Here is a 21,065-nt window from a genome sequence, read left to right as displayed (position 1 = left end):
AGCAGAACAGCAGGACATCACTTAAAAAGCTATCACCTACAGACCAAATCAGTAAGCAGAAAAGGGGGAAAAAAGAGAAACAGCCAGGCCAGGAAAGTCCGTGAGACTCCATCATCACTATCGAAAAGCTGGAAGTGGAGCTGTGGTTCAAGCGGTAGAGTACCAGCCTCGAGAAAAAACGCTCAGGGATGGCATGCAGACCCTGAGTTCTAGTCTCAGAACTGGCATTAAAACAAAAAGGGCTGGGAGTGTGGCCTAGTGGTAGAGTGCTTGCCTAGCATGCACGAAGACCTGGGTTCGATTCCTCGGTACCACATACATAGAAAAAAGCCAGAAGTGGTGCTGAGGCTCAAGTGGTAGAGCTCTAGCCTTGAGAAAGTCCAAGGACAGTGCTCAGGCCCTGAGCTCAAGCCCAGGCCTGGCGAAAAAAAAAAAAAAAAAAGGACCCCTCAGGTCAACCTCCTCGCTCACTGCAGTCACGGTGAACACTCACGGTGTGTCCAGAGGCGTGTCCCATCTGAGGACAGTGACGCAGAGGCTGCGCCCCACAGGCAGAACTGTCTGACTCCAAGGCATCCTCACTGCACACTGCACCTCTCACCCCGCCCCGCCTCTCCTGGGAGGGGACAAGAAGCCCTTCAGGCTGGTCAGAGCAGGTCCACTTCTGCACTGTGTGTGTGGGGAGGAGGGAAGAACCCCACCTTTCTCAAACCCCCAGGCTCTCTGAGGACAGGGGCATGGGGTGTGGGTTCTCCCCGCACCTTGGCGGGAGGGAAGAGCCCCTCACCACTGAGACCTGATTTGCTGGGACTGCAATGGTTGCCTGACTCCTGTGCTGAGAGCTGCGATCCCCGTGGCCAGGGAAAGGCAGAGTTCAGGGTTTCATTTGAAAGCAATCAGTAAATGGAGCTAATGTTGTTTCTCCTATTTTTGAGCCGCTGGTCTGTGTGTGTTTAGAGCTTCACTGTCAACCATCATGCATTGCCAATCACTCTGCCTATCATCATGAGACCAGGGATCTTGCCATGTCCCTACCCCACACGGCAGCCGTGATGTGGGATGATGGCATTTCTAACTGTGCAGTGAAGCCGCTGTCCTGGCAGAGCTCACAGTGGCACCTGCATGGCACACCTAATCTGCCAGTGTGTCTGCAGCACCAGGGGCAGGCTTCTTGGGGCCCCTTCCCCCTGGCCCAGAGCACTCACAAGGCATGGCAGCAGTCTCCAGAGGTGTCCTGTGGGTGTCTCCAGGCAGGCAGGGCTCAGCAAATGCCTCTGCTCGGGAAGGTTCGAGGCTGTCCAGGAGCTCGGCTGGCTGGGGGTGGCTGCCCGAGGCCCCCAAGCTCGCCTCCTCCGGCATCTCTGCCTCCTGGGAGATGGCGTCCTCTGTGTAGGGCTCACCTGACAAGGACTAGACACAGGGCAGTCATCCCAGGAGCCTCCTGTGCACTGGGCTCCTGCCCGGGCCTTGAGGGCTCCAGACCCCTTCCTTGGCTGACTCACTACCATACACCCGCCAGTTCTGTGGACCCTTGCTTGCTTTGTTTTCAGCTGCAGCCGGGCACTGACCACCCGTTCTGCGCCATGAGTCAGTGATGGTGGTGCCTGGTGGCACCCTGGTGGCTCGTCTCCAGGGGACAGAAGGGTGGCCGAGAGGCCCCAAGCTTGGACTTGCCAAGAGACCATTACTGCCAAGACTCAGGCTGAGAGCTATCTGGGGGTGTTTGCATTGTTGTTACAATAACCCTGGAAGGTCAGAAGGATGGGTGACTGTGATTTGGGGGGGAGGAGAACCTCTAGGGAACCAGGTGTGGCTTCCAGAAGCCACTTGCTGCAGTACCCTGCAGGCTGAGTGTGGTGGGAGGGGATGGGCGGAAAAAGGCCACCAGGCCTAGAGGTGACAGGAAGTGCAAACTCTAGGCTGACCTACAGTGGGAGCAGGGCCTGTGACCCCACATTTCCTAGGCCTCTGTCTGCCTTGCACAGCCTCAGGCTTTCATCTTTCTTTACTCCTCCACCTGACCCCAAAGTTGGTAGCCTTGGATGGGTGAGAGGGTTCTGGTTCTGTGTCCCCACTTCCTTCCCCTGGGAATGGGGCTTGGCTTCCTGGGAGAGACCACTGACCTGCAGGCTTCCTGGTTTGGCAGGGTCCCGGGACAGGCCCGGGGCTTGTCCATGGGGGTGGGCGGAGTTGTCTGAGTCTTCCTCACAGTCCAGGTCGTGGAAGGAGAGCAGGCGTCTTTGCTGTGCAGGTGTAAGATGAGGACCGGAGTCAGGGTGGCTTGACAAGGGAACCAGCCTCCCTTCCCTGCCCCTGCCTCCTCTGCCGGCCTCCACCTCTGCGTGAGCCCTCGACTGAGGAGGGGCCCGCTTCCCAGGAGACTGCTGAGCCCTAAGTCACAGCTGACTGACTTGGAGGGGGCGGCAGGAAGCCTGGGGGCACTGCCCCGGGTGGGGCAGGGGGGCGCTGGATTTGGGGTGCACTCTGGGTCCCCGGTCCTATTCTCAGTAGAGTAGGTTCACCTTGAAATCTCTCCCACCCAGCTGCTGAGCTCCCCCTCCTGACCAATTCCCATTTGGGAGGACGGCAGACATGAGGCGTTCTGGAAGCTCAGCAAACGGCGTGATTCAAATCTCATCATTCCTACGATCCTCACAGCCTGGTCACATTTAAAGAACTGCGCTGCCTCTCCTCCAGATGGCACCTCGTGAACCCTACCCTGGCACCCAGGAGCCACCAGCTGTCTCCACCCCCAAAATAAATACAAATAAATGACACTGAAGAGCAGTAAAGACTTGGGGCTAATGCTAAAGGCCAACAGCTTCCCAGAGAAGAAACCGAGGTGTCCTCCGTGAAAGATGTCTGAAACCCTGGGATGCAGGGCTTCCTGCAGATACCCCATGTCCACAGGCCAGGCTTTCCAGCAGCTGTGCCCACCCACAGCCTATTTTGGGGGTTCAGAAGGGAAATCTCAGCTCCCATCCTATTGGCTTGGGAGGGAAGCGGCTGTCTGTGCTGGGCTATAGGAAGTAGAGGCCATGGAGGGCACTGAGGTTGGCAGTGGAGATGGAGCCTGGACACGGTGAGGTGGCCTGGGGGCTGGGCCTGGCAGGGCTTACTCTGCTGCCAAGAGTCCGGGCCTGGGCCTCTCTGTCCCGTTCTCCCTCCTCGTCTGTCTGTTCGCTGTCTCCACTTCTCTCTCCAGGACATGGCTCAGCTTCACCTGAAACACACAGCTCTATGTCTCTACCCAGGCGAGCAAGACCAGAAGGAGACCATGCATCTGTCCTGTTCATCCTCCCGCCTCACCCATCACCTGCCCAGCTCCCCCTTCTGCCATGTCCCTTCTCTCCCTCCCTTCTTTCTTCTACTCACCCATTGGCCCATCTACCCATCCACTCGTCTAACCACTTACCTGTCCACCTGCTTTCCGTCTGCCTTTCTCACCTCCCCCACTTTTTCCTTATACATATCCAGCTAGCCAGCCAGGCTTGCATCAACTCTCCCGTCCACGGAAGGCGAGGGCCTCTGCTGGCTGTCCACAGCCCATCTAACAAATCCAACCTGTCGCCCACAAAATCTATCCTGAGACTTGACCCTGCGATGGGAACTCTGCCTGCGTCCGGGTAGGTGGAAGGGGCAGAGGCTGGCCTGTCCAGGTGATACAACAGCAGAGCACCTCAAGGCCTCCTGGAACCATCCAGCTATGGCTGCGATGTCTCTATGTGGGACAGGGGTTTCAGCCATGTTTGACCACCTATCTGGTCCATAAACAAAACAAAACAAGACCATGGAGGCAAACTCCAAGGCCATGCTTCTGACGTAGAATGGGGGTTGCCTGACCTCACTCAGCGGGGGATAAAACAGGAGCCACTTGAACACAAAGACAATCAGTGTCAGCTCTGCTCTTCGTAGGACAAACTTAGGTGCAAATAAAACACGGAGATGGCAGGTACTAGAGGAAGAGCCACAAGGTCCCCAACCAGAGACTGGAGGCTTCTTTCCCTTGCCCTAAGGCTGTTCTCAGGGAGAGGCTGGGTGCAAGGCCTGGAAATGGGGCTCTCCCTAAAGGTCAAGAATGACCCCAGCCCCACCACCAGCCGAAACAGATCTGCACTGGACCTTGCCAGGTCAACTGGGCTGGGGGGTTGCTTTCCCTGTCTCACAGTGCCACCTTCTGACCGCCAGTGGTGACAGTTTTGAAACCCTAGGCATGGTTCTGCCCAGACTCTCTGCTCTGTCAACTGGCTACAAGGGACAGGCACACACAGGGCCAGTCTTTGAGGGGACACCTGGCACAGGGTAGAGTGAGGGGGACCCTGACTTAGAAGCTCCACATCTGCTCTGGGTGTTCCTGAGACACAGAAGCTTAGCAGTGACCACGTACGTGCCCAGAGTACCTGGCTGCACCCCTGCACGGCTCGTCCTGTCAGAGGGTGGTGGTGGTGTCTGTGGCTGCTCAGTCCCTGTGCCTGGGCCTAGGTGGGGATAAGGTGATCCAACTCTGTTCCTCCTTTTCTTTTTTTCTTTTTCCTTTGATGCCAGTATGGGACTTGAACTTGGGCGGGGTCTGGGTACTGTCCCCTAGCATTTTTGCTCAAGGTTGGCACTCTATCACCTGAACCTCACCTCTGCTTCTGGCTTCTTGCTGGCTGACTGGAGGTAAGAGTTTTGCAGGCTTTTCCACCTGAGCTGACTTTGAACTGTGCTCCTCAGATCTCAGGTTCCTGAGTAGCTGGGGTTACAGGAGTGCGCCACCAGTGTCAGGCTACCTTTCAGTCAAATTCACACCCAGTCCTCTCTTTCCAGGACACCAGGCAAACATATCATTTAATCCAAGTTCAGTGTGAAGTGCATACTTGGATTAAAACCATAACTGAAGGATTAGATCCAATCCGTTTCTCTAAGTCTTAATTGTTTCCCTTTAGCAGCACTGGGGATTGAACTAAAGGCCCTCATACTTGCAAGGTAGGCGTGCTACCACTTAGGACATTTCTTGAGCTTCCTTTTGCCTTGGTTATTTAATTTTGGTTTTGGTCACTTGTGGGGCTTGAACCCTGGGCTTTGATGCTTATGGCTAGTTCTGAACCACAGTTCCAATTCTGGTTTTTGGGGTGGTTAATGGGAAATAATGATCTCACAGGCTTTCCTGCCGAGGCTGGCTTGAACCTCGATCCTCAGATCTCAGCCTCCTGAGTAGCTAGGATTATAGGTGTGAGCCACCAGTGCCTGGCATTTTGATTATTTGCAGTGTAGTTTTATTTTGTGCCTGGCCTGTGATCCTTGAGCTTGCTATCAGGTCCAGCCATTGGTTGAAATGGAGGGCCCAGATCTTTATGGCTGGGCTGGCTGGCCTTGAACCAAGAACTCTGATATAAAGTGGTGAGATTTACAGGCTTGAGCCATCATGTAAAGCTTACTTACCTCTCTCGCTTTCTCTCTCCTATTAGTATACCAGTACTGCACACACACACACACACACACACACACACACACACACACACACACACACACACACACACACACACAGACACAAGAATGGCAAGAATGGTTAATCCAATCCATCCATCCATCCATCCATCCATCCTCCCCCTCTGAAGTACTGGAACACACGAGTACCCCCACAGTTGCCCCTGCTCACCTGCCCCCTGCCGCCGCCCGCAGAGGGACCGGATCACCTTGGCACTGCCGAAGCGCTTGAAGCGGGCTCTCACATGCTCGTAGTACCATCCCAGCGAGCCCATCTGCACCACTCTGCAGGGATTGGAGCAGGACCTGGGGTGTGGCCAGGCTCACAGGCCAACCCTCTCCCCAGAGGCAGCCCTGCCCCAGTGAAGCCAGCAGGGCCTCTCAGCCCCAGGGCCCAGGCTCACCTGGCCAGGTGGCAGGGGGTGCACAGCCAGCCCTGCTCCTCAGGGTGGGCCTGGCTGCAGCTCTTGCAGGTGAAGAGGCCGCAGTCCAAGCACTGCCTTCGGCTGGTGGAGAGGAGCCCGTAGGGCTGCAGGCAGTGGGCACAGTGGGTCTCGTTCAGATGGGCCGTGTCAGACAGCAGCTCCCTTTTGGAGGTTTGCTTCTTAACCTTGTCCTTCAACTCCCTTTGGAAAACATAAAGGTGGGAAACACAGAGCTGGGCGCCGTGGCTCACACTGTGTTCCTAGCCACACAGGGGGCTGAGATCTGAGCATCCAGTTCAAAGTCAACCTCGGCAAGAAAGTTTATGAGACTCTTATCTCCATTTAACCACCAAAATGCCACAGATGGAGTTGTGGCTCAAAAACGGAAGGACAGAACCTAGGCTTTGAGTTCAAGCCCCAGGACCCCCCCACCCCACACACGAAATATGCAGGTACACTGTGCATCAGGCTTTGAAGGCGTACATATATGCAATCATGCACACACACCACACTCTTTTCCTCGCCTGTAGAAATCAGCTACCCAGCAAAAGCCCTCAAAGCCACCCTGACTGCCCGCAGCACCAGCTCCACATCCATTCTCCCTCCTGGGGCAGAACCGGTAGCGATTTATCTCAACCGCAGTCCTGCGGTTTCAGTGGATCAGGACTGAAGGCTAGACTTGTAGGCACGGCTCTGGCCTGGCAGTTCTGTGGTCTTTGAGGTTGGACCTGCATTGGATGACAGGGCCCTGCCCCAGTCATAGGTCATAGAATCCCTGGGGCAAAGCCAGGTGACATGTCCTTAGCACGAGTCAGGCAGAGCCTGGGCTGTTTCTGTGGGGCAGGGTGAGGGCAGAAGTGCTTGCTTTGGTCACTTCCAGAGCAGGAAATATCCAGCACCTAGAAGTCCCAGGCCTGGTTTTAAACCGCATAGCTTCCTGGTGAGCTGCCAAGTTGAGCTGCCTGGAAAATGTACCCAAGATAAAAATGAATCCATTCCTTTTGCTGTGGGTCTCGGAGGGTGTCAGCCAAACACAGCATTTTTATTTTTAGATGAGATATAATGTGAACCTATTTGTTGTGACGAAAGCAGGTGAGACCGTGGTGGCGTGGTCTCCTGAGAGACCTCGACCCTCCACCTGCGGCTGGGATCACTGATGTCAGCCTCCATGCTTTGTGTTCCGGGAAGTCTCAAGTCAAGAGCCTCCTGGTCTCTGTGTAGCTGGGATGACAGCTGTGAGCTACAGTGCGTGGACTCCCCTGCTTTTACTCTCCACGTATGCCCACCCAAGTGGGGCCTGGTTGAAAGGTGGAGTCAGAGGCAGAGAGAGGTGGACCCTGAGACCCCAAGCTATGCATCAGTTTCTTTGCTTAAGGGGCTGGGGTGGGGGAAAGGGCCCAAGGTGGAGGGGCATCAGCTCTGTACATGAGCTACATTCTTTTACACAGCCCAGAAGAATGGCTGGATGCTGACCACTTTGATCCAAAAGACACATGACTACACACACACACACACACACAAAGAAAAGGAGCAGAAAAGGAGCAGGGTCCTTATGTTAGATGGGGCTGCCAGGCTGTAGGTGCCCCCCCCCACATACACAATGGAGGAGGATGCTGTCTAAAGTGGGCACACACCGCCACCTGCCTGCCCACCCTCTCCAAGGAAAGGCTTAGGCCTCCCAGGATGTGCAAAGAGCCCGGCCCCTGCACCCCAGGTTTCCACAGATGTTCTAGCTGAGACCACATGGATGCCTTGCCTCTCAGATCTGAAGGGCACAGGGCCAACCCTGAGGGCCCCTGGCTGAAATCAGGGCGTTGGTTACAGGATGCAGGGGAGATGTGCTGCCTTTCCACTTGTTCCAGGACCTGCCTCTGCTGCCTGGTGGCCTCGCTCAGTCCGAGTCCCCCAGGAACTGCTCTGGTCCTTCCCTGCCTCGCTCTTCTCTGAACTTGGGAATCCCCTGGGTGGACACTGGGACTCTGAGAAACCCTCTCACCCCAGCTCAGGTGCCAGGACACCTGTATTCCATCTGCATCTGCTTCTTCTCTGCCACAAAGCCAGTGCATGCAGCAGGTTTCCCGAGTCCTGAGGGCGGCACTGAGATCTTGCCCTGAGCCACGAGCAAGGAGCAAGGAGCTCAGACACAAATCTGGGATTCTGTGCTGCCCCTGCTGGGAACAGCAGGAAGGCCCCCAGGGACGGAAGAGCCACCCCCAGGTGGGCCTGGTGACCGGGCAGCAGGGACAGAATGAACAGGATGGTCAAATGTCCCTGCCTTCGGATGGCTGGAGGGTACCCAGGCTGAGGGACACTCTGGGGAAAGAGGGGTGGCCTGCATGTTGGGGGGGAGGATGGGGGTGGGGGTGAGCAGGACATGGATGGCCATACATGGACGGCAAGCTGCAAGCTGCATCTCAGAGAGGCGGCAGAGCTCAGCCCAGCCTTGATCTTGGCAGCAGACCTTGGGCAGCTGACTTCCTGCCCCGCCCTGTCGCTGTCACTCCTGTCTGCTGTGCTGGTAGGTCAGCTCAGCTCAGCCAGACTGCACAGTGTCCTTCCCCCTCCCCCCTCCCTCCCTCGCTTCGTCTTTCTTCCTCTCTCCCTCCTTCTCCCCTCTCTTTTTCTGTCTTCTTCTTTCTTCCCTCCCTTCCCCCACCCCTCTCTTTTTCTGCCTTCTCCCTCCCATGTTAGTCTTCTGAGGAGCTAGGATTACAGGTGTGAGAAACCGGTGTCTGGCCATGAACTTCTTACTTTTAATCGAGTCAGTTTGCCTATGGCTCACCCTGAGTGCTCTTTGGATTCCCAGGAATTCCTGCGTATTTGTGGGAGCAAAACCCCACTCCACACCTATTTGACTTTCGGGAGGCTTAGCAGGCCTAATATTTGATTTGCGGGTTGAGTCCTTTAAGACCGGGTGATCTGTGTGGTACTGATGGGGCCTGAGTCACCCATGGCTCAGCCAAGGTGCGGGAGGCGCTGCCGGCTCCTCTCCCTCTGTGGGCCATGCCATGCCATGCCACAGCCTCCGGGCAGGCTCTGCAGGGAGGAACTTCAAAGGAGGGGACAGACTCAGCTCCAGTGTGCTGGCTGGGGCGTCCTTCTGGGCTTGGGCCCAACACGGGGAGTTCCCAGGAGTTCTAGGTGCTTCCAGGAAAGAGGGAGCTGGTTCCGCCAAGGTTCACTTATGCAAAAATAACAGCATATGACGGCCTTCCCTGTACGTAAACACTGCTCAGTCTCCAAGCAACACAACCGGGTAGGGAGGACCTGGAAGGTGGCCCACTCTCACTGCTCTCACCTATGGGGACAGAAGAGGACAAAGGAACCTCCCTGCAAATACCACAAGGACACAAGAATCTATAGACCTAAGCAACCATCAGTCTTCTATTGAGGAGCTTTCAAAGGGAAGGAGGGAAGAGGGTTTACAGTTCAAAAAAGACTTCATGGAATCAACACCTAGAGTCAGGTATGGGGGATGCTCCTGTAATCCCCGCAGTGGAGAGGCTGAGGTAGGAGAAACCTGAAATCCAAGCCAGCCTACCCCATCCCACACAGGAAAAGGAAACAGTAACTAAGCAAAAGGTCTAGACCTTAGTTGGAGATGTATAGAGAATGTGGACCCAGATCAAATGTTTGATGTAAGGAATTACTGTTAATTCCTTTGGTGGTAAACATTTTGCAGACTGGGTACCAGTAGTCAACCCTGTAACCCCAGCTACCCGGGAGGCCGAGAATGGAGGATCACAGTTTGAGGGTAGTCCTGGCAGGAAGTGACAAGATTTCTTCTCAACCCCCAGTTGGTGCCTTAAATTCCATGGAGGCGGAGACTGGGGGGTGATAACTGCAGGATGGCCTGGGCAGAAGTTGAGGGCCTTTGTCTCTTGAAGGGAGGCTGATGGCTCAGGCTTGGCACTAGAGGCCAACGGGAGGCCTCTCACAGGCAGGTGCCAGTCCAGGGCACACCTGGGCAGACAGTGAGACTCTACTGCAGGCCTGTGAGCAGGGCAGCTGAAGGCATGGCTCAGCTTGAGAGGGCTGCCTCACAAAGGTGAGGCTCTGAGTTCCAGCCCAAGGATTGCCCAAAAGGTCAACAGATGAACGATGAGGAAGAGATGACACTCACAGCAGCTCACGCATCCTCGCCGTGGGGACCCAGCCCCTCCCCACTGTGGAATGGGGCACACACTGGCTATGCAGAGGCCAGGACCCACTCCTGTACCCATGCTGTTGGACTGCCTCAAAGTCAGTGGGCCCACATAGCAACCGAGGTAAAATTAAATTACATTAGAAATTCGGCTATCCACCCATGAAGGACCTCGCCATGTGAGAGGGGCAACTGCAGGATGGGTCAGTGCCAGGAGAGTGCCAGCTTGCACACCTGGGCTTTGGCCCCAGAGTAGTGTTAGCAAGGTTAGTACTGAGGGCCAGGCTCAGTACTTCCAACAAAGCCAACCAGACACAGTGACAGACAGCACCCACGAAACCAACCACAGTGACAGACAGCACCCACGAAACCAACCAGACTATACAGTGACAGACAGCACCCATGGAACCAATCAACCACAATGACAGACAGCACCCACAAAATCAGCCACAGTGACAGACAGCATCCACGAAACCAACCAACCACAGTGACAGACAGCACCCACGAAACCAACCAGACTATACAGTGACAGACAGCACCCACGGAACCAGACTATACAGTGACAGACAGCACCCACGGAACCAACCAACCACAGTGACAGACAGCACCCATGAAACCAACCAGACTATACAGTGACAGACAGCACCCACGGAACCAACCAACCACAGTGACAGACAGCATCCACAAAACCAACCAGACTATACAGTGACAGACAGCACCTACGAAACCAACCAACCACAGTGACAGACAGCACCCACGGAACCAACCAACCACAGTGACAGACAGCATCCACGAAACCAACCAGACTATACAGTGACAGACAGCACCCACGAAACCAACCAACCACAGTGACAGAGAGCATCCATGAAACCAATCAACCACAGTGACAGACAGCACCCACAAAATCAGCCACAGTGACAGACAGCATCCACGAAACCAACCAACCACAGTGACAGACAGCACCCATGAAACCAACCAACCACAGTGACAGACAGCACCCACGGAACCAACCAGACTATACAGTGACAGACAGCACCCACAGAACCAACCAACCACAGTGACAGACAGCACCCATGAAACCAACCAGACTATACAGTGACAGACAGCACCCACGAAACCAACCAACCACAGTGACAGACAGCACCCATGAAACCAATCAACCATAGTGACAGACAGCACCCATGAAACCAACTAGACACAGTGACAGACAGCACCTACGAAACCAACCAACCACAGTGACAGACAGCACCCACAAAATCAGCCACAGTGACAGACAGCATCCACGAAACCAACCAGACACAGTGACAGACAGCTCCCACGAAACCAACCAACCAGTGACAGACAGCACCCATGAAACCAATCAACCATAGTGACAGACAGCACCCATGAAACCAACTAGACACAGTGACAGACAGCACCCATGAAACCAACTAGACACAGTGACAGACAGCACCCACGAAACCAACCAACCACAGTGACAGACAGCACCCATGAAACCAACTAGACACAGTGACAGACAGCACCCATGAAACCAACTAGACACAGTGACAGACAGCACCCATGAAACCAATCAACCATAGTGACAGACAGCACCTATGAAACCAACTAGACACAGTGACAGACAGCACCCATGAAACCAACTAGACACAGTGACAGACAGCACCCATGAAACCAATCAACCACAGTGACAGACAGCACCCATGAAACCAACTAGACACAGTGACAGACAGCACCCATGAAACCAACTAGACACAGTGACAGACAGCACCCATGAAACCAACTAGACAAAGTGACAGACAGCACCCATGAAACCAATCAACCATAGTGACAGACAGCAGCCACGAAACCAACCGCCAAAGCCAACACTCCCCGAGGCAGGATGGGGACACTGGTGATGGGACAAAGGTGAAAGCTGGGCGGGCCCTGGGCTCTCCCAGAACAAATATTTAAGAAGATGAGGAAGATCAGATAGAGAAGGTGACAGAAGAGTCTAAAATCACCTCAAGTAATAAACACTAAGTCTGAAAACATTTTTAGATGTTTCTGTCCATTTCTACTAGAGTAAAATTGAAATGCTGTGAAGTTAAACCTGCCTCTTCTTCAAGCCAGCGTCTTAGGCACTGCTCATGCCCACTGATTTCACGGCATTAATTTTAATGGCTGCTGCACTAAGGAATCCATTGTTAAGTCTGTTACTAAATTTGATTTCATCAAAGCCCCTGTTCTTCCTTGTGAGGTCCGGGCTCTTGGCCATATGTAGGGCACAAGCCGTGCCGATGGCAGACTGGGCAGGAGAGGCTGTCCTTCCCGAGACCGCCTGTACAGCCTCACTGCTCACTGTGGTGGGAGTCTGGTGGGAAGGAGTCAGTCTGTTCCTAAATGGCTTGCCTTAGCCAAAAGCCTTTGCATCCCAACCGGGTACCCCTTTGAGCTTTCTGGTCTTTGTCCTGTAGCACCGTGTCCCCTGCCCCAGTGCACAGCCGGCTCCAGTGCACAGGCCGACTGCATGGAAGCTTGTGTCTGCCAAGGTGGAGGCAGGCAGGCCGCTCCCTGCTTCCCTTCCTGAGGGCCCCTCACGCTCCCTGCTTCCCTTCCTGAGGGCCCCTCACGGGTCCTCGCCAGGCTGGACCACGCTGCACACCAAGAGTCACATCTTTTTGTGTGTGTGGTACTGAGGCTTGAACTTGGGGCCTTGAGCTCTTGTTTGGTTTTTGTGCTCAAGGCTGGTGGTGCTCTACCGCTTGAGCCATTCCTCCACTTCTGGTCTTCTGCTGCTTAACTGGAGAGAAGAGTATTAGAAATCTGTCTATGCTGGCTTTAAACCTCAACCCTCGATCCTCTGATCTCAGCCTCCTGAGGAGCTGGAGTTACAGGGTGAGCTGCAGGTACCCCACAGACTCCAGAGTCTTCACTCAAAGACCAGCTATGTCTGGTCTTAGAAACACTCAAGCAGTGTTTCCAGCCCTAGGGGCTCGCCTGTCTGTCTGCCTGTCTATCTCATGGCCATATTTTGTCCCTGGGGCCAGGCTAGACTTGCAAACAGGCTTCTCCTGGGTGGAACAGCTTGGCCTGCAGTGGCAGATGTAACAGGACAGAACAACAACAAGAAAGAAGAAACCAGAGCCACCTTCACTGTTTCTGGGACTCTTCACCTCCCCTGGCATCGCCAGACTTCCTCTCCTGAGAGGACTCAGAAGTGAGGTGACCTGTGGACATCTGCTCTTTGCTATTGGAAGAAACAAAGGAGCATGGGGAAAAAAAAGGAAAGACAGGAAATGGGAGGGGAAAGATCTACACCCAGAACCACCCAGCATTCCTCCTAAGCCCTTTTCAGTTCACCCCAAATGTCCACATTCTTTTCCCCAGAGCTCCAGGCTCCTCTACTCTGGTGGTGAGGGGCTCTGCAGAAGGATGGAAGCCAGGTTCCTGAGACACAAGCTCTTGGCTTAGTCAGATGGTGAATCTTGAGATGTCACCATGGCATCCTTATCACAACAATGCAGATTGGAAGATCCACGGCTGATGGGCTTGGAAATGGGAAGAGGCTACAAGCCGCGGAATTCAGACAATTCTATCGAGTTGGAAAGACCAGGAGGCAGATTCTCCCCGTAGCTGTCAGGGCCTGCTGGGCCTGGGGCCCCCTGCTGACCTCCCGAGCAGTAAGGGACACACCTGTGTGGTAGTTTACCTTATGAAGGGAGAGAGAGCAGTTCCAGACACAGTGTGGTCTTCTGAGCTCCAGAGAAGGTTGTACACACTCTATTTGTGTACACCCACTGATTGTGTACACTGCTGTTCCTGTGCACATCCGCTGTGCATGTGCAGTCACTGTTCCTGTCTGTTCATGTACACCCACTGTTTGTATAAGCCCCGCTCGTGTGCAGGCCCGTAGGCCATCTGACCCCAGCACATCTGAAGCTACTCCTGAACCTGCTCTAGTGAGCTGACCACAGCTGCCTCTGCTCTGTGACTCAAGCCATGACCTTGGAGTCACCTTTAGCTCCTCCCTTCCTTGAAACCCCACATCCAATTCCTGGTCAAACTTGCTGGTGCTGGCATCTGAGTCCACCGACTATGTCTCTGCAGCTTACTGCCAGCAGGGGTGCAGAGGAGGCCCAGGGTGGTGGAGGCACTTCCCAGATCATGGTTTCCTGTTCATGCCTTTCCCCAGCTCACACCTCCCCCTCAGCACCCCATGTGACAGTCACACCACTCAGGCCCTAAGGGGACTGGAGCTCCGAGGCACAGGCAGACACTCACGCCAGTCTTTCTTCTTCTCTCCTCCTGAGGTCAAAGTCTCGCTGAACCACTGCCCAGACGTGCGCTGCCTCCTCATCTGTGAGCTTGGAAAGGTCCAGTTTCTTCCCCATCGCTGCTTCTCCTCTGGTTCTCGCCTAGAAAGGCACAAAGCCACAACAGGTCAGCCCAGAAGCCTATGGATGCAGACCGAGTCACAGGAAGAGGGACAGCTGAGGAACTAACTCCCTCCCTCCCTTTCTTTTTATATTTTGTGCCAGTACTGGGGTTTGAACTCAGAGCCTGCAGCCTTGTCCTTCAGCTGTGTTGCTCAAGGTTAGTATTCTACCATTTGAACCACAGCTCCACCTCCAGCTTTTTGCTGGTTAATTGGACGTGAATCCAACAAATATTCCTGTCTTGAGTAGCTATGAACTGTAATCCTCAGATCTGAACAGCGAGGGTTACAGTGTGAGCCACTGGTGCCTGGCTCTAACTGAATGGGCGAAGGGTTTGTTGGAAGCTGGCATCATTTAGTAAGTCTTGTGCACTTTTAGCTCATTTAAATGAGTCCATGCATCAGATAGTCACATTCGATTTCACAGGGAAAGCGTTTTTCAAACTTTCCATCCTGGGAGACACGCGCGCGTGCACATATACACAAACACACACACACACTCACACATACAGAGTTACTCTCATTCTTTTTCCTTTGAGAGGCCAATGACAATGATTCCTGTCTGGTGGTGAGACCCCTATCCTGCCCCCTCTCCTTAAGTTCACATCCCAGTGCTGCCAAAAAACCATACCAACAATCAAAAACAACCTCACCCCAAACAAAAACATCCAAGCCAAGCCATTCACATCTGCTCCATCAGGCTGCCATTCTCAAAAACAGCTGAGAAGGGCGTGGAGTCTGAGCATTGTTCTTGGACTCGGAGGTGCTCTATCCTCAGGAGCACTGAACAACAGGGCACTCAGCAAACCAACAAGGGCCACATTTGCTAAAAACAAGCCAGGAGGTGTCTCAGTCCAAAATGATTTCCACAGAGCCCACGGCTAGCGCTGCAAACGTACCCCAGGTGTTTCTTGTGATAAAATGGGTGAAAAGTAACTTCTCAACACTGTCTGCCCTATCACTCTGCCCACTCCCAAGCCCAGGGAAGAATGTGGGTTTAGAGGCCCCCCCTACTTCCAGAGGGCAAGAAAGCGCCCCGAGGCAACACCCCCCCAGGACATGTGACGTCTGGTTTCTAGAAAACAAGCAGCTCTCCTCTGATGGGGGACTGGGGCTCATTCATTTCTATTTCCCATTCCTTTTGGAACACATATCACAAGGCACACATCGATTGCCGCTCTGTTTTCAGGAGGGGAGGCTGGGGATCCGAGGCATTTGTGACTCTTCTGAAGTGGAGGCTGGGCTCCAGGCCTCAGGAAACACCCGGGGCGTGAGGGGGGCAGAACGCAGGGTTGGGATGTGGGAGCAGCCTCGGAGAGGGGGCACAGCGCCCACCTGGCTGGGAAATGCCATCCCAGAGGGCCGGGCTGTCTTAGAGGTCTCCAAGCTCACGGATGGTCTTACGTGCTAAAACTTGATCCCGGGAAAGACATCCTTCTGTGGGAGAACCCACCTGCACCCACACCACTGAGCCAAGAACAGCAAGCTGCAGCACTTGGCCTGGAGGCCTGGGCAGCTCTGCTCAGGTGTTAAGGGACTCACGGTTAGCTCTGGCTCCTAGGGAGCAGGAGGTACAGGAGAGAGAGGATGCCTGCTCCCTTCCTTCCCTCCCTTCCCTACGTTTGTTCATAGTACTGGGATTTTTAACTAAGAAATCACCCTTAGGCACAGCCTCTTCCATTTTGCTCATTTGGACCACGATCCTCCTCTTTCTCCCTCCCCACACAGCTGGGATTACAGGACTGACACACCCTGCCCAGTTCAGTTGCTGAGATGGAGTCTGAAAAGCATTTTCCCCTGGCTGACCTTGAATCATAAGCCTCTAGACCTCTGCCTCTTGAGTGGCTAGGATTACAGGCATCCTTTCAAATTTCTTTGCTAGACTCTTGGAGGTAATATGTGTTTGGGACATTTCTGGGTATAAACAGGGTTGAGAACCAGAATCTTGGCACAGGTCAGATCTTTATCTACCAGGGACCAAATCCTCCCAGTTAGCAGATTGAGGCTTACATTATTTTTAAATCTAGAAATTAGTCTAAAATAAAAGTGAGACGATAGATGAGTTCAATGATATATTTCATATATATTTGAGTCCCAAGCCCACTAAAGTCAGTGGCATGCTGAACAAATCGCTTGTCCCGGGCCTGCACAGTGAAGGCCCCTCTGGGTGGTGGAAGGCCAGGCCTCGGTCATGGCCTTCTGTAAGTCAGTACCCCCTCCACAGCACCCCACACTGCCTGCTCCCCAAGAATAGATCTCCACGTGTACCCTTCCATCCACAGAGACCAGGGAAGGGGGAAAGGGTTCTCTACCTGCCCGGGCGGGGAGCCTCCCTGGGGTGGGTCAGGGCAGAGGGGACTCCTCTAGGCTCTGTCTGTTCCCGGTTCCTCTCTGCAGGCAGCTCCCAGTCACGAGGCTTCTGAGCCCAAAGCCACTTCCAGCTGGCACCGGCTCCAGTGCTCAGACTGGACGCAGCCTCAGCTGAGGTGGATGTTTTCTCTCACTGTGGGATGGTCTTTACAAAGAGCAGGGAGGAGCCAGAAGGCTGCCAGCTGGTTTGCAGGAGGCACAGCCCAGACCCAGACTGCTGAAGGTCAGGGGGGTATCGCCTTTACCCATTCGTCATTTGAATTCATACTTGGGCCAAAGTGAAGGGAAATCAATGGGGTGGGGATTGCTACCCCCTCCCCGGGTTCTCAGAGCAGTGGTCTGCACCCGGTCCCCACCCTCTGAGCAAGCAGAACCAGAGTGTGCCAGAGTGCCTCGCCAGACGCCAGCCAGCAGGGCAGGATGCCCTCTGACTCAGGCCAGGTGTGTACTGAGGTGGGGCAGAGGTGCCACCTGGGCCACCTTCTCCCCTGGGGCTGGCACACAGCCCTTGCTCGGAGCTGCTGGCACGGTACGTGGCTGTCTGTGAACAGTATCAATGGCAGATGGGCATCTTTTCACCCTGGTGGCCCACTCTTGTCCTCAGCACAGCTTTGGGATGGATCCTGACACCACTGCCTGCTGCCCCAGGCTTGGGCGGGCACCTGATGCCCCCGCTCTAGAATTTACAGCAGCTTGCAGCTGCGCAGGTCAGGCAGAGCCAGCCAGCACCCAGGACAGGATCCTCCGCCTCTCAGTGTCTGTTTCCCCCCCAATCCTGCAGATGGGGGTTGGGCTTCATGACCTCTCTGGAAGCCCAGTATCATGCTGGAGGACAGAACTCAGAGGAGCCATGATGGGTGGGTAGAGTGAGGTGGAGGGGCTGGTGAGTCTTCTCTGGAAGGCATGTGTATACTCGCGCTATGTGTGTGCACGTATGCACACGTGTGTATATGTGTATGTGTGTGTGTGTGACTGCCACTTGCACCATATCCTGGGCCTTGTTACTTTGGTTATTTTCCAGGGGCCAGCTGGGCCCAGTTCAGCCCCTTGTCCTCCACTTACCATCTGCACAGAGTTGGTGCCGCCAGGTGTGGCTTATGGACTGAGATAGGGGTGACCTCACTTCTCAGGACTGGTGTCAAGCTGCGGTATTCTTCCTCTCTGTCTTTTGAGTGGTTGGGATTACAGGTGCGAGCCATGACCCTAGATTGTTTGAATTCTGGGCCTGGGAACTTCTCTTGCTCAAGGCTAGCACTTTACCATTTGAGCAACAGTGCCACTTTCTGAGCAGTTTACTGGAGATAAGAATCTCATAGACTTTCCTGCCCAAGCTGGCTTTGAACTGTGATCCTCAGATCTGTCTTCTGAGCAGCTAAGATTACAGATCTGTGACACTGGTGCTTGGGTGGATTAAAAAAAAAAACAAAAAACCAAAACCAACGCACACAGGAACAAGGCAGCTCTAAAGGCAGGCAGCTACTCTGATCAGGGCCCATCTGGACACCCCTGATTCATTCACAGAGGGACCTCGGTACCCTGCTCTGTGCCCTCACCCTGTGGCTTTGCGGTGCCTTCGTCAGCGAGGCCCATAACTTGTGTGCGTGCCTGGCGTTGCCTTCTGCCCTCAGTCATCGTGGAGAGGCACCGGCCATGGTCTCCGTCTCCTGGACAGGACGCTGGGGCTGGCGGAGGACAAGCTCACATCCCAAGGAGGCTCTGGGGTCTCCTGGAAAGCCCTGGCCTGGGTGCGGCCTCCACGCAGGTGGGGGTGGAGTCTGGGCCCCTGTGCCTGCGGTGGTGACCCAGGGGGGCGGGGACAGAGGTCTGCGGCCCGACCTGCCCGGGCAGTGCCCGTCCTTGCACTGGGTGGGGGGGGCCTGGACCCCACATCACCCCCTCTCCCGGGAAGCAGCGTGGACAGGAGCGCACGGGTGGGAGCCAGGCAGGGGCGGGGGTGTCCAGTCAGCCTCCACAGGGCTGAAGCCCCCGGTCCTCAGCCTTGTGCGCGAGCCCGGGGCCACGGGAGGAAGTTTCGGCAGGCAGCTCTGGCCGGGCTCCCCAGCTCCCCGCCTCACCTCCGAGGAGCCTTCTGGTGAACAGCGGCGGCCCCGGGCGGCCAGGGGCTCCGGGACAGGCCCCCCACCAGCCTGGGTCCTCCCGGCCCGGCCTCCCCGGGGCCGCGCGGCCCCACTCACCAGTCCCTGGCCCGGCCGGCCGGTCCTCTGCGTCCCGTTCTGGGCCTCGGGAGGGAAGGGACGCGAGCAGGGCCTGGCAACCCAGGCGCGCAAATCCCCGGCCCACCCGTCGGGTCACCCGGCAGCTCCTGCCCCGCTAGGCCCCGCCCGGCCCCGCCCGGCCAGGCCCCGCCCGGCCAGGCCCCGCCCGGCCAGGCCCCGCCCCTCCAGGCCCCGCCCGGCCAGGCCCCGCCCCGCCCGGCCCCGCCCCGCCAGGCCCCGCCCCGCCAGGCCCCGCCCCGCCAGGCCCCGCCCCGCCAGGCCCCGCCCCGCCAGGCCCCGCCCAGACCCCTAGGCCCTGAGCTTTTTCGCTCAATGTTGGTGCTCTACCACTTGAACCACAGCTCCACTCAGGTGTTTTGCTGGTTAATCAATTGCCCACTTTCCTGCCCAGGCTGGCTTCTAGCCGAGATCCTCACATCTCAGCCTCACAACAGCTAGATTACAGGCCTGCACCACCAGTGCCGGCCCCTTCAACATTTAACCAGAAGAGGAAGCTGAACCTGTGACAGAGCCAGAGCTAGGGAGGAGAGGCGGCCGGGGTCCAGCACAGGGGTGCCTGTGGGGCCCAGTGGCTCTTGAGGGTTGTCTGGGGTACCCGGGCCTTGGGGTGCACAGGCCTCAAGGTGCACAGACAGTGGGGTACACAGACCTCAGGGTGCCTAGGTCTTGGGTGCACCGGCCTTGGGGAGCACAGGCTCAGGGTAAGCCCATCTTGAGGTACACAGGCCTCAGGGTTCCCCCTTCTTATGGTCTCCACTTCCTCCCTCTATGTTGTTGTTACTGTTTGGAAAATCTATGCATCCTTCCAAGTCAGTATTGAGACTGCATACACTTTACAAAATATTAGAGTTTATTTGAACTGGTGGCTACACATTTCCTAAAACCACTAGCAACATTAATGGTAAAGAATGATGAAATGGCTTGAAATGTGTATTTCTACTCCTAACCCCTCACCTGGGGCAATCATTAATGGGTTTGTGTGTTCCTCCTTTGTATCTGCATGTGTGTGCATACACACACACACACACACACAACCTGCCAGACTTGCAATTCCTGCCAGGTGTAATATCGAGGGGCACAGTGCTCTCTTCCACGCTGGGGACATTCGTAAGATCTGGATTTCTGACGTGATGTGCCTGGGGTGAGCTTGGCTCTCTGTGGAGATCAGTTTTGCACAGAATCTGTGGTGTGAGTTTGTTTCTCAATTACTTATCAGCTTTCTATTGATGGATGGTTAAGTTTGCTATTTTTCCTTCTCTTAATAATTCTGCTCTAGCCAGGACTGTGGCCAAGTGGTAGAGTGCTTGCCTACCATACATGAAAACCCTGGGTTCGATTTTTCAGTACCACATACACCGAAAAAGCCAGAAGTGGTGCTGTGGCTCAAGTGATAGAGCACTAACCTTGAGAAAACCCAAGGATAGTCCAGGCCCTGAGCTCAAGCCCAGAACTGGCAAAGAAAAAAAAAGAATAATTCTGCTAACTGATTAATATTAACACTCACAGAATGGGCAACATAATGATAGTTTACCTATTATACAGATCTCAATGCCATTGTGCACACATAGATCTAGAGACTCAACCTCTACATTTGGAACAACTGAGTCAAAGGATGGCTGTGCTCAATGTTTTTAAACTTAAAAACATTTAAAACTATTGAAATAATTTCAAATTTATAGAATGTTGTATGCAAGATATGAAGACCTCTCCATTCCCAGCCATGAGAGCATGTTTTCATGTGTACTGCATACAAACAAGGAGAACCTCAATAAAATGGAAACCCAAGGAAAGAATTGCATTCTGGGGTAATGAATGGAAATTAAGCACGGGGCATCTTTGGCTGCGCTTGGTGCACAGTGCAGGTGAAAGTCACTGCACGTGTTGAAGACGGAGAGCTAGCAGAGGACATTCCGATTCAAACGCTGTGGGGGGGGATGGAGAGGGTAAAGAGGAGCATCTTACGCTATTGCATTTCATCTTAACGTGGATGGTCAGAGTTTTGCCAC

General features: G+C 54.7%; 1 protein-coding gene across 3 annotated transcripts in view; it reads right to left on the bottom strand.

Annotated features, from left to right (window-relative positions):
• Mlph (melanophilin) overlaps positions 1–14,479 on the bottom strand; it is a 30,153-nt gene extending 15,674 nt beyond the window's left edge. For 2 of the 3 annotated variants that reach the window (XR_016539165.1, XM_090355114.1), the window contains exons 1-6: positions 14,299–14,478; positions 5,874–6,095; positions 5,642–5,754; positions 3,120–3,223; positions 2,124–2,243; positions 1,206–1,410 (exon numbers count right to left, since the gene is read on the bottom strand). Coding sequence is in view for 2 of the 3 variants with exons in the window: in XM_090355114.1 (XP_090211240.1) it covers positions 1,206–1,410; positions 2,124–2,243; positions 3,120–3,223; positions 5,642–5,754; positions 5,874–6,095; positions 14,299–14,408 (874 nt within the window). In the remaining variant the exon portion in view is untranslated. Of the gene's footprint in view, positions 1–1,205; positions 1,411–2,123; positions 2,244–3,119; positions 3,224–5,641; positions 5,755–5,873; positions 6,096–14,298 lie in introns of all 3 variants that reach the window. The other variant, XM_090355116.1, reaches the window with a different exon arrangement.
• Positions 14,480–21,065: the final 6,586 nt, after the last annotated feature.

The sequence above is a fragment of the Megascapheus bottae genome, chromosome 21 (assembly GCF_031878675.1).
Source record: "Megascapheus bottae isolate mThoBot1 chromosome 21, mThoBot2.hap1, whole genome shotgun sequence".
NCBI lineage: Eukaryota > Metazoa > Chordata > Mammalia > Rodentia > Geomyidae > Megascapheus > Megascapheus bottae.
Note: the sequence above shows the minus strand (reverse complement) of the source record. Positions and strands in the feature narration are given on the sequence as shown.